The sequence below is a fragment of the Saimiri boliviensis genome, chromosome 1 (genome assembly GCF_048565385.1).
Source record: "Saimiri boliviensis isolate mSaiBol1 chromosome 1, mSaiBol1.pri, whole genome shotgun sequence".
Classification (NCBI taxonomy): domain Eukaryota; kingdom Metazoa; phylum Chordata; class Mammalia; order Primates; family Cebidae; genus Saimiri; species Saimiri boliviensis.
Window position 1 is genome coordinate 10,375,117 of NC_133449.1, and position 12,183 is coordinate 10,387,299.

The window sequence follows — 12,183 nt, forward strand, 5'->3', positions numbered from 1 at the left end:
AGACATTTAACCTGAGGTTATGTTTTCTGTAAGGCAATTCAGCAATATACTAAAAACCTTCAAAATACGTATGCTATTAAACCCAGAAATTCAGATTCTAGGTATCTTATCTCAGGAAATAATCATAAAACTATAAATGGGTATATAATAGTGAAAACTCTTTGGGTTGTTTTAAATGTAGGAATTAAGCAAACAGGAACAAGAAAAAAAAAAACACTTGCTTCCTTCCGCCTTAGAATTCAAAACACCTTTGTGGACTTTGTGGTGGACCCTTGGTTCTATCACTAGATCCTACAAAACTGAAATGTAAATTCCTGCAGTGTAATTGTTTTAATAAAATCCTACAGCAACTAAAGAAATAAGGCTTCTGTATAGTACTTTGGAAAGAAACTCTATCTGGCTTACTCATCAGTGAGCTACAAGAGAAGATTTTTATAAAGATCAAGAAAGTACAATTTCAGACACCCTTAAGCAATTTATTTGAATTTTAGACAGACATATTTACTTAAATCAAAAGTTGATGAACATTTAACACTGCAAATTAATTTCTACTTACTCTGAATCTGCTGTGACACTGTTTAACGCGCAGTCTAACAGACCAACTCTATTTCGAGTTCTTGGGTCCCAGCACTCCACTCTACCCTAAGCAAATGAAAAACAATTTTAAATAAAAGCTGTAGCAGGCCGGGCATGGCGGCTCACACATGTAATCCCAGCACTTTGGGAGGCAGAAGCGGGCTGATCACCTGAGGCCAGGAGTTCAAAACCAGCCTGGCCAACATGGCAAAACCCCATTTCTACCAAAAATAAAAAAATTAGCCAGCTATGGTGGCACATGCCTATAATCCCAGCTACTTGGGAGGCTGAGGCAGGAGAACTGCTTGAACCTGGCAGGCAGAGGTTGCAGTGAGCTGAGATCATGCCACTGCACACCAGCCTGGGCAAAAGAATGAAACTCCATCTCAAAACAAAACGAAAAAGCTGTAGAACAAAAATTGAATAAATATGTATTATACATACATAAAAGCTGCTACTAGGAAATTCTTAAAACACATAACCATCATTAATATTGTTTACTTCATAGAAAATAAAATTGTAACTGTTTACCTACTACTCTTTTTAGTACTGTTTGTTTTGACATGAGCTGAATTTCTTTTAAATTAGAAAAAGAAAAAAAACCATGTAATAAAAAGGTCCAAATGCAATGCATGATCCTTGATTGGACCCTGGATTGGATGGAGGGACAGGGAGAACAGTGATGAAAGATATTTTGGTATAACTGGGAAACTTTTTAAATTAAAAAATGATTGTATCAATGTTAAATACTTAATATATATTATCACATCAATAATAAATTTGTTATTATAAAATAACAATGATATATATGGAGAACGTCCTTATTTTTAAGAAATCCATTATTTCTGCTGGGCGCAGTGGCTCAAGCCTGTAATCTCAGCACTTTGGGAGGTCGAGGCGAGTGGATCACGAGGTCAAGAGATCGAGACCATCCTGGTCAACATAATGAAACCCCGTTTCTACTAAAAATACAAAAAAATTAGCTGGGCATGGTGCGTGCCTGTAATCCCAGCTACTCAGGAGGCTGAGTCAGGAGAATTGCCTGAACCCAGGAGGCAGAGGTTGCGGTTAGCCGAGATCGCGCCATTGCACTCCAGCCTGGGTAACAAGAGCGAAACTCCGTCTAAAAAAAAAAAAAAAAAAAAAAAAAAAAGAAATCCATTATTTAAGGAAGAAATGACATAAGAAATGTCTGCAACTTATATTCAAATGGTTCAAAAAACATTTTTAATACATGTACATTTTTATAGGAAAAGAAAATGCAAAATATATATACGTGATCACTGAACTTTTACAAAGATGTTAACTTTTTAAAAGTAAAATGCTGGAGGAAATTCTTTTTTAATAGAAAAAGAATCCCAGCTGGGTACAGTGGCTCATGTTTGTAATCCAGCACTTTGGGAAGCCGAGGCAGGCGGATCACCTGAGGTCAGAAGTTCAAGACTTCTCTAGAGACGGGGTTTCGCCATGTTGGTCAGGCTGGTCTTGAACTTCTGACCCAGGTGTCCACTACACCCTACTAATTTTGCATTTTTAGTAGAGATGGAGTAATCCCAGCTACCCAGGAGGCTGAGGCAAAAGAATCCGTTGAACCCAGGAGGCAGAGGTTGCAGTGAGCTGAGATCATGCCTGCCACTGCACTCCAGCCTGTGCAACACAGAGAGACACTGTCTCAAAAAAAAAAAAAAAAAAAAAAAATTCCCGAAAAAAACAAAACAGGCTGGGCATGCTGGCCTGTAATCCCAGCACTTTGGGAGGCCAAGGTGGGTGGATCACCTGAGGTCAGGAGTTTGAGAGCAGTCTGGCCAACATGGTGAAACCCGTTTCTACTAAAAATACAAAACATTAGCCAGGCATGGTGGCAGACGCTTGTAATCTCAACTACTCGGGAGCCTGAGGCAAGAGAAGGGCTTGAACCTGGGAGGTAAAGGATGCAGTGAGCCGAGATTGCACCACTGCCTTCCGTCTCAAAAAATAAATAAATAAAAAACAGGCTGGGTGCGAGATGGCTCATGCCTGTAATCCCAGCACTTTGGAAAGCTAAGGTGGGCAGATCACCTAAGGTCAGGAGTTCAAGACCAGCCTGGCCAACATGGTGAAACCCCGTCTCTACTCAAAATAAAAAAACTTAGCTGGGCATGGTGGCATGTGCCTGTGCTACTCGGGAGGCTGAGGCAGGAGAATCACTTGAACCTGGGAAGTGGAGGCTGCAGTGAGCCGAGATCACGCCACTGCACTCCAGCCTGGATAACAAGAACAAAACTGTCTCCAAAAAACAAACAAACAAACAAACAAACAAACAAAAAACCACAAGAGAGAAACTATATAGTACATCCATTTAAACAGCCATTACAAAGAATGATGTCCATAAAAAGCAATTTATTTTTTAAAATGGGGGACTGTTGCTATCTGTGTGTTTTTTGAGAGGTCTTGCTCAGACTCCCAGCTGGAGTGTAACAGCACAATCACAGCGTACTCAGCCTCCACCTTGTGGATTCAATCCATCCTCTCACCTCAGCTTCCCTAATAGCTAGAACTATAGCGCGTACCACCACGCCTGTCTAATTTTTGGATTTTTGGTGAAGAAGGGGTTTCGACATGTTGCCCAAGCTAGTGTCAAACTCGTGGACTCAAGCGTTCCACCCACTCGGACTTCCAAAGTGCCGGGATGACAGACGTGAGCTACCGCACTGGGCCAACACTTGTGTTTTTAAACAAATGTTTGTGTAAATACAAAACCATCAAAGGATACAGAGCAAATTATTAACAGTGTTTACCTAAAGAAACAGGAACAGAACGGGGCACAAGGGAACTACACTTCTCATTTTGTATTCTTGTCTATCACTTGATTTTGTAATGATAAAACAAAAAACACATACAAAGATTTTTTTTTTGAGACGGAGTTTCGCTCTTGTTACGCAGGCTGGAGTGCAATGGCGCGATCTCGGCTCACCGCAACCTCCGCCTCCTGGGTTCAGGCAATTCTCCTGCCTCAGCCTCCTGAGTAGCTGGGATTACAGGCATGCGCCACCATGCCCAGCTAATTTTTTGTATTTTTAGTAGAGACAGGGTTTCACCATGTTGACCAGGACGGTCTCGATCTCTTGACCTCATGATCCACCTGCCTCGGCCTCCCAAAGTGCTGGGATTACAGGTGTGAGCCACGGCGCCCGGCCTGATTTTTTTTTTTTTGAGACAGAGTTTCGCTCTTGTTGCCCAGTCTGCAGTGCAATGGTGCAATCTCCACTCGCCGCAACCTCCACCTCCCAGGTTCAAGCGATTCTCCTGCTTCAGCCTCCCGAGTAGCTGGGATTACAGGCACGCCTCATCACACCTGGTATCTAGCCTAGACTGCCCTGTAAGGACTCTAGAAACCATTTTCCCAGGCAAACTCTTGTAAAACTTTCCCTTAGTAATCTCAAATAAAGTGACTACCCAAGAGAAAGCTTGACTGAGGCATAATAGGATTCAAACGCATTCAACAAAGTTTCACGTATCTGTTGGATCAACCTCGGGTATCCCATTTCCAATCGTAATCTTTTTTAAAATATAATTTCAACTTCTATTTTAGCCTCTGGGGGTATGCGCAGGTTTGTTACATTGGTATACCGCAGGATCCTGAGGCTTGCAGTGTGACTGATCCCGTGACCCAGGTAGTGAGCACAGCAGCCAACAGTTCGTTCTCAACCCCCGCCTCCCTCCTTCCCTTCCCCACCTACTTGTCCCCAGTGTCTAGTGTGGTCACCATCACGGTCACGAGTACCCAATGGCTGGCTCCCACTCACAAGTGAGGACATGCAAGTATTTGGTTTTCCATTCCTGTCTTAATTCGCTCTGAGCAATGGCCTCCAGCTGCATCTGTACTGCTGCAAAGGGCATGATTTGGGGTTTTTTTTGTGGTTGCACTAATCTCTTAACATAAAAATGATTTGAGTTCAAAAAAAAGTTAATTCCATCCATATGAGACTGGGTTAATAAATTATAGCACAAACAACAGAATGCTATCTGTAATTTTTTTTTTTTTTTTTTTTTTGAGATGGAGTGTCACTCTGTCACCCAGGTGGGAGTACAGTGGCCAAATCTCAGTTTACTGCAACCTCTGCTCCCCAGGTTCAAGCGATTCTCCTGCTTCAGCCTCCTGAGCTGGGACTACAGGTGTGCGCAACCACACCCGGCTAAATATTTTTAGTAGAGATGGTGTTTCACCATGTTGGCCAGGCTGGTCTCGAACTCCTGATCTCAAGTGATCTGCCTGCCTCAGCCTCCCAAAGTGGGGGGATTTACAGGCGTGAGCCACTGCACCTGGCCTGTAAATTTTTTTTAATTAGTTTAGAATTGTTAGTGATTATAAGTACCAATAAGATGTATATTATATACTGTTATGTCTAAAAAAAAGCAAATGCAGAACTATGATAGAATACAATTTCAGTTTTGTAAAACACTTTTTAAAATATATATGTACACACATGAATATTGGCATATAGCACTTGGAAAAAAAATCGGAAACGATATTACTCCACACCACTGAAGTGTTACCCCTTTTTTCACAATCTTGTCTAAAAGCAAAAAATAAAAAATAAAAATAAAAAAAAATAAAGTGTTGCCTCTGAGGTATAGGATGTGGTGACGGGAAAGTATAAAAGGGCACTTTCTAATTAAAATTACATCCTTCTCACATATTTGCATTTTTTAAAAACGGTATTTATTGTTTTAAGTGGAAAATGCAAATCAGAAAAAATTATTGGTAAGTGTGAAGGACACTGATTCAAAGATACTCTAGTTTAAAAGAAAAATGCTACGTACGTTCATCTCAATATTTGTTGAATGCTACTCTACAGGATGTTGACATCACCATCCTATATACCGTCATAGTTCACATGGTTTTCACGCAGGTTATCTGATGTGATTTTTACCCACACCTCTATAAAGTTGGCAAGGTAAGCAGTATCATCTCCATTTCACCAGTTAAGAAACTACGCCTAAGGGAAAGGAGCTAATTCACAATCACAAAACTATCTCATCAGTGAGAGCACTGGGACTCCTTAACTTATTGTCTCCCAGTAAGAATGTGCAAGCAGCTGTCTGCAGGGCTCTCCTGCAGCTGGTTCCCAGATGGGTGTAGAGGTGTGGGTAACCTGAGGCACAACTGGTGTAGTCTGTAGCAGGGGAAACGCAAATGCTCCATATAAAAAGCAAACCCCAAGCTATCACCTCATTATCATCCTGCCCTAAGGAATCAAGCACCTCAGTCTTCAAATAAAAATTCTTCTCATTCTCAAATATAAAACGTCTAAAAAATAAAGTCGACATATGCTTACCTCTATGGTTCCTGTGGCAAACAAGCCATGCACTGAATTTATGTCACAAACATTATTCTCCCTAACACAGAAGCAGTAAGAGAGAAAGTATTAGCTCCTACTTAAGGGGGAAGGAGTATTAAATAAACAGTCAACCCCAATTCTAGGGAGATGCTCTCTCACTAATCTGCCAATGGAAAACACCAAGGTATGAAAGGGTTAAGTGCTTGGCTCACAGTCACTGGAGTTTCTGATCCCCAGGGTGACACACTACCTGCTAGGTGACAAACAAGTAAGGACTTCAATACTATTCCATCACCATGAGAAGAAAGGGTCATTCGATTTTGTCAAGGTATTTTCTTCCAAGGAAGGTAACATTTTTAAAAGAACACAGGCTATCACCATGACAATCCTGAGCCTTGACAAGCTTGTCCTGGATATGTCACTCTAAGCCTTATTTTCTTTCTCTGTAAAATGGCTATTTCACCTCAGGGGGTTGTTATGGAGATTAAATGAAAAAGACTGCAAAGTGGTCAGCAGTGTCTGGAGTATAGAGGACACTCAATGCATTGTGAAATTACTACAATTTCCTTAAAATAAAAATAAAAGCATTTCTAGCCAATGTGAAAAAAAAAATACTGGAGTTTACTTGGTTCTTATCACAATATGTTCGTCTAGCCTTAAAAAATCCTCTCAAAGCAATTCAGCAGGCTCCTCATAATACATAATGAGAAGTAATCCAGCTTCCACCGTTGACAGGTGTGTGGCCTTGGGCAAACTATTTACCTCTCTGAGTCTCAGCTGCCCTATCTGTAAAATGGTATTATCAAAAAATCTGTTCTAAGTTTAAAATGAGTTAATAAAAGTAAAAGGACTGAATAACACCTGGCACAAAGTTAAGTGCTCTCCCACTGTGTTCATGGCTGTTATTTGTTGTGATGATGATCATGGATTCATTCCTAAATACTTCTGCTGCAGAATACATATGTGTAGACTAAAATGTATGATAAAAGGAAACCTTTAAAACCCTTAAATGGGGTCAGGCATGGTGGGTCATGCCTGTAATCCCGGCACTTTGGATCACGAGGTCAAGAGATCAAGACATCAAGACCATCCTGGTCAACAAGGTGAAACCCCGTCTCTACTAAAAATACAAAAAATTAGCTGGGCACGGTGGCGCGTGCCTGTAATCCCAGCTACTCAGGAGGCTGAGGCAGGAGAATTGCCTGAACCCAGGTGGCGGAGGTTGCAGTGAGCCAAGATCGCGCCATTGCACTCCAGCTTGGGTAACAAAAGCGAAACTCCATCTCCAAAAACACAAAACAAAAACCCTTAAATGTCTGCTAGCAAAACATAAAAATTTAAAAATGACACTCCAGGCCGGGCGCGGTGGCTCACGACTATAATCCCAGCACTTTGGGAGGCCAAGGCAGGTAGATCAAAAGGTCAAGAGATCGAGACCATCCTGGTCAACATGGTGAAACCCCGTCTCTACTAAAAATACAAAACATTAGCTGGGCATGGTGGCGCGTGCCTGTAATCCCAGCTACTCAGGAGGCTGAGGCAGGAGAAGTGCCTGAACCCAGGAGGCGGAGGTTGTGGTGAGTCGAGATCGCGCCATTGCACTCCAGCCTGGGTAACAAGAGTGAAACTCGGCCTCAAAAAAAAAAAAAAAAAAATTAAATTAAATTTAATTTAATTTAAAAAATGACACTCCAACACTCCAATTCAAAACTTCTCCACAGGAGAAAATATCACAAAACAAAACCATGAATGCAAATTTAAAGAACACTGCAAATAATAATAATAATAATAAACTGAGTATTTTTAATTGGCTTAAATTTGAGCATATTAAAAAAAAAGCTTTTTTTACAGAGACTGAGACTAAAGCATCACTTAATAAACTCCCAAGCCCCCCCCCCCAAAAAAAACAAAAAAAACCTTATTTTTAAATGTTTAAAGCAGGCATCCCCAAACTGCGGCCCCCTGAGGCCATTTATCCGGCCCCCCGCCGCACTTCAGGAAGGGGCACCTCTTTCACTGGTGGTCAGTGAGAGGAGCACAGTATGTGGCGGCCCTCCAACAGTCTGAGGGACAGTGAACTGGCCCCCTGTGTAAAAAGTTTGGGGACGCCTGGTTTAAAGTAATCACCAGATCTTTCAGTGAATTTTTTGTTTAAGGATAAATTCAAAATAAAGAAAGAAAGAAAGAAAGAATAAATTCAACAGTACTTTCTAAGTTGCTGAGAGTTTTGCTCAATTGCAGTATTTTACATTACTTGTTAATGAATTGAGCATCTGGCTCCATCTCCTGGTCAAAATGTATATAACAGTATTACAAAAACTACTCACGCAGCATCAGTTTGTAGAGGATTCAGGTAACGTCCTTGTTCTAAGTTTAACCTATAAACTTCAGAACTGTAAAGTAATAAAGAAAGTTAAAAATCTGCTAAACTACAATAAAATTTTCTTTAAATGTAAATTTTATAAATACACATCATTCATAAGACATCACTTCCTTTTGTAAAAGTGATACAAACATGTATGCTAAATCTGAAAAATATTCACCTGATTTATGAATTTGTCAATGTATAAAAGTGATTTAAACCACTCATGTGCCAAGGAAATATTGTGAAGTCATTAAGTAGAATACTATTTACAAATAACATGGTGAATACAAGATCCCAAAGTACATGTAATGTATCTACGTATGTATAGAAGAAGGGACTAGAAGGAAACATAAGGATTCCCTCCGGGCGGTATAATTAGGCTGAAGTTTTTGGGGTTTGTGTGTGTGTGTGTGTGTGTGTGTGTGTGTGTGTGTGTGTGTGAGACAGAGTTTCACTCGTTGCTCAGGCTGGAGTCCAACAGCACAATCTCAGCTCAAAGGCGCCCGTCACCACACTGGCTCATTTTTTGTATTTTTAGTAGCGATAGGGTTTCACCATATTGGCTAGGCTGGTCTCAAACTCCTGACCTCAGGTGATCTGCCCACTTTGGCCTCCCAAAGTGCTAGATTACAGGCATTAGCCACCACATCTGGCCTGAATTTTTTCTTTTCTACATTTTCCCAATTTTCTAAAATGAATATGTATTTAGATTTTTTTTAATGCATTATATATGTATACATAATAGCCACCAGCCAAATGCCTGGCCAAAAGTTACCTTTTTGGTGACTATAAATATAATACAGGCCAAGTACAGTAGCTCACACCTGTAATCCAAACATTTTGTGAGGCCAAAGCAAGAGATCATTTGAGCCCAGTAGTTCGAGACCAGCCTGGGAAACATAATGAGACCCCATCTTTACAGAAAGCAAAAACAGATTCTTTCCCTTTTCAGTTCACAGCTTTTAAGGCCCTGCACTGAAAATGCAAGCTCAGGCGCTGATGGCCGTTGTGACCCAACCTGGACTCAGTCCCACACCCCAGAACTCCAACTGGCAGACAGGCATGTGACTGCTGCAGCGACTGTGGAGTCTGTCTCTGTGGCACACTGTGTTGTGTGCTTTGGGTGTCAAATTGCAGCTGACATGAATTAATGCTGTCTGTGTGGAACAAGCGTCGCAATGAGGACTCTATAGGACCCAGTATGGCACCCCTGGATCTGTTGGTGATGACTATTTGGTAACCCCTCTGCTGTCCTCACTGTTCTCTTTGCCAAATCAAGAAAGTGATCAACAGAAGGAGAGCCACGCATACTTTCTAAAAACTGATGATGAAAAGTTCTTTTTGAAGCAACAAGTCAGCAGACACCTTTCGGCTTGAGTTCTTCACCATCTTTTGCAACTGAAATATGATGGATATGTTTAAGTGCAACTGATGGCATGAAAAAAATCAAATTTTTGATTTTTTATAAATGAATGTTGTCCCTGAGCTTATCTAAATGGTCTAGCTTAGTTTCTCCTCACTTTCCTATTATCAAATTTCCTGGCTTACAAACTTTTAAAATTATACTTGAAATATAAACCAAATAAAAGATTTTACTGACACAAAAAAAGTAAAAATAAAAACAAAAAGGTACTTAGAATAAAAAGCTTTAAAATACTGTGCAACAGGGCTAAGAAACTAACTTTATCAACTAGATTATAATGTATATCTCCAAATTCAGCACCATACTAACAGAAGCCCAAAAGGTAATATCTAAATGAGTAAGTCACATAGGAATTAGACCCTTTAAGCAACTTAAAAGCAGAGATCATGTCTCATTCTTCTTTAAAGAAATCAGTCCTTCAAATATTGATGTATTTACAGGGGGAAAAAAAGGTGTTTCTATTGAAATTGTACTAAATTTTTGCCCACAATTTATCTCATTAAATATTGTAGATAAACTGCCAATACTCATAGTGAAATAGGTAACAATAATGCTTTGTTTAAGGAAAAAAAAAAAAAAGAGGCCAAACATGGTGTCTCACACCTGTAATCCCCACACTTTGGGAGGCTGATGTGGGTGGATCACCTAAGGTAGGGAGTTTGAGACCAGTCTGACCAACATGAAGAAATCCCATCTCTACTAAAAATACAAAATTAGCGAGGCATGGTGGCCCATGCCTGTAATCCCAGCTATTCGAGAAGCTGAGGTAGGAGAAATCGCTTGAACCCAGGAGGCAGAGGTTGCAGTGACCCAAGATTGCACTATTGCACTCCAGCCTGGGCTACAAGAGCGAAACTCCATCTCAAAACAAACAAACAGGCCAGGTGCACTAGCTCACGCCTGTAATCCCAGCATTTTTGCAGGCCAAGGAGGGTGGATCACCTGAGGTCAGGAGTTTGAGACCAGCCTGGGCAACATGGTGAAACCCCATCTCTACTAAAAATACAAAAATCAGCCGGGCATGGTGGTAGGGGTACCTGTAATCCCAGCTACTTGGGAGGCTGAGGCAGGAGAATCATTTGAGACCAGGAAATGGAGGTTGCAGTTAGCTGAGATAATGCCACTGCACTCCAGCCTGGGCGACAGAGTGAGACTCTGTCTCTAAAAATAAATAAATAAGAAATTAATTACCAATATGGAACAAACTTAAAGTAGAGGCAGAAATCTGGAAGATAAACCGGTAAATAAAACAACATTGTATCTCATAAATTGTGACAACTGGACTATACTGAAAAGACTCACGCACTTCCCATCAGTATTTCCCAATGAGACAGGGAACTCTCACAGATATAGATATATTTTTAAAGAGACAGGGTTTCCTCATATATTGGTCAGGCTGGTCTCGAACTCTGAACCTCAGGTGATCCGCCGGCTTAGGCCTCCCAAAGTGCTGGGATTACAGGTGTAAGCCACCGCGCCCGGCCTAATCACAGATATTTTTAACATTAGAAAATATTAAATATAACATTAGAAAATATACATATAACATAGTATATGGTACTTATAAATAAATCAATATGTAGAAAACAGAATGTTTTTTGCCTGTCTTTTGTTGTCTACTTTTTAAAAAACAAGAGCCCCATATCATTTTTTTTAAATGAAACAAGCTATCTAAAAGAGAGAAAATGTAAAGAAATTTAAGAACAGAAGTTGGTTGTTTTAGGAGGTGAAAAGAAGGGGACTAGATCCAATACCTTGCACCAACAAAGTACAAGTCACAGGATGGATAGTGGTAAGAGAAATCTCTCCCAAACTTCGGTATTCTGGTTTTGTAGTAAAAACCTGATTGCGAATGAAATTCAATGTATCTATCATTATGTAAGAAGACGATCTGAAAATAAAGCAAGAACATTAGTTGGCTTACATTTCTAGCTAGGTGTTTATTTCATTATCACTAAAAAACTGGCAAATGGAGAAAAACTCTGACACCTCTCTCTCACTTTCTCTTTCTAAACACACATGTCCATGCACACACTCTCCACTGGGACTAAGAATGAAAACTCTGCATTGGCTCCCTAATGCCTTCCTGTATGCTGACAGCTTTTTCTGCAAACCTTACCTACTAACTGAAAGACTTGAAACCGATGCCCTTCATTTACCTGGCACCAGCATGTCACGCCAGGTGGTTACCTCAATGAGCAATTTCTTCTTTCACTTGGGATCACATTTAAATAATCCTACCATTAACACACAAGGTATGATAAACTCCTTGCATAAATCTGACTTTAGTGTACTAAAGGGTTATCTTAAACATCAGCAGGACTGGATGTAATGGCTCACACCTATAATCCCAGCACTTTGGGAGGCTGAGGCAGGTGGATCACCTGAGGTCGAGAGTTTGAGACCAGCTTGGCCAACACGGTGAAACCCATCGCTACTAAAAATACAAATATTAGCTAGGTATGGTGGCAGATGCCTGTAATCCAAGCTATTCGGGA

At 40.6% G+C, this 12,183-nt stretch overlaps 1 protein-coding gene and 1 pseudogene across 1 annotated transcript in view; one reads left to right on the top strand and one right to left on the bottom strand.

The window, feature by feature from the left end:
- NOL10 (nucleolar protein 10) overlaps window positions 1–12,183 on the bottom strand; it is a 118,480-nt gene that overhangs the window by 85,180 nt on the left and 21,117 nt on the right. Inside the window, exons 6-9 of the mRNA XM_039460578.2 lie at window positions 11,440–11,576; window positions 8,225–8,290; window positions 5,895–5,955; window positions 557–642 (exon numbers count right to left, since the gene is read on the bottom strand). Of these exons, the coding sequence (XP_039316512.1) occupies window positions 557–642; window positions 5,895–5,955; window positions 8,225–8,290; window positions 11,440–11,576 (350 nt within the window). The remainder of the gene's footprint in view (window positions 1–556; window positions 643–5,894; window positions 5,956–8,224; window positions 8,291–11,439; window positions 11,577–12,183) is intronic.
- On the top strand, window positions 9,244–9,580 carry LOC120360395 (placenta-specific gene 8 protein pseudogene; annotated as a pseudogene).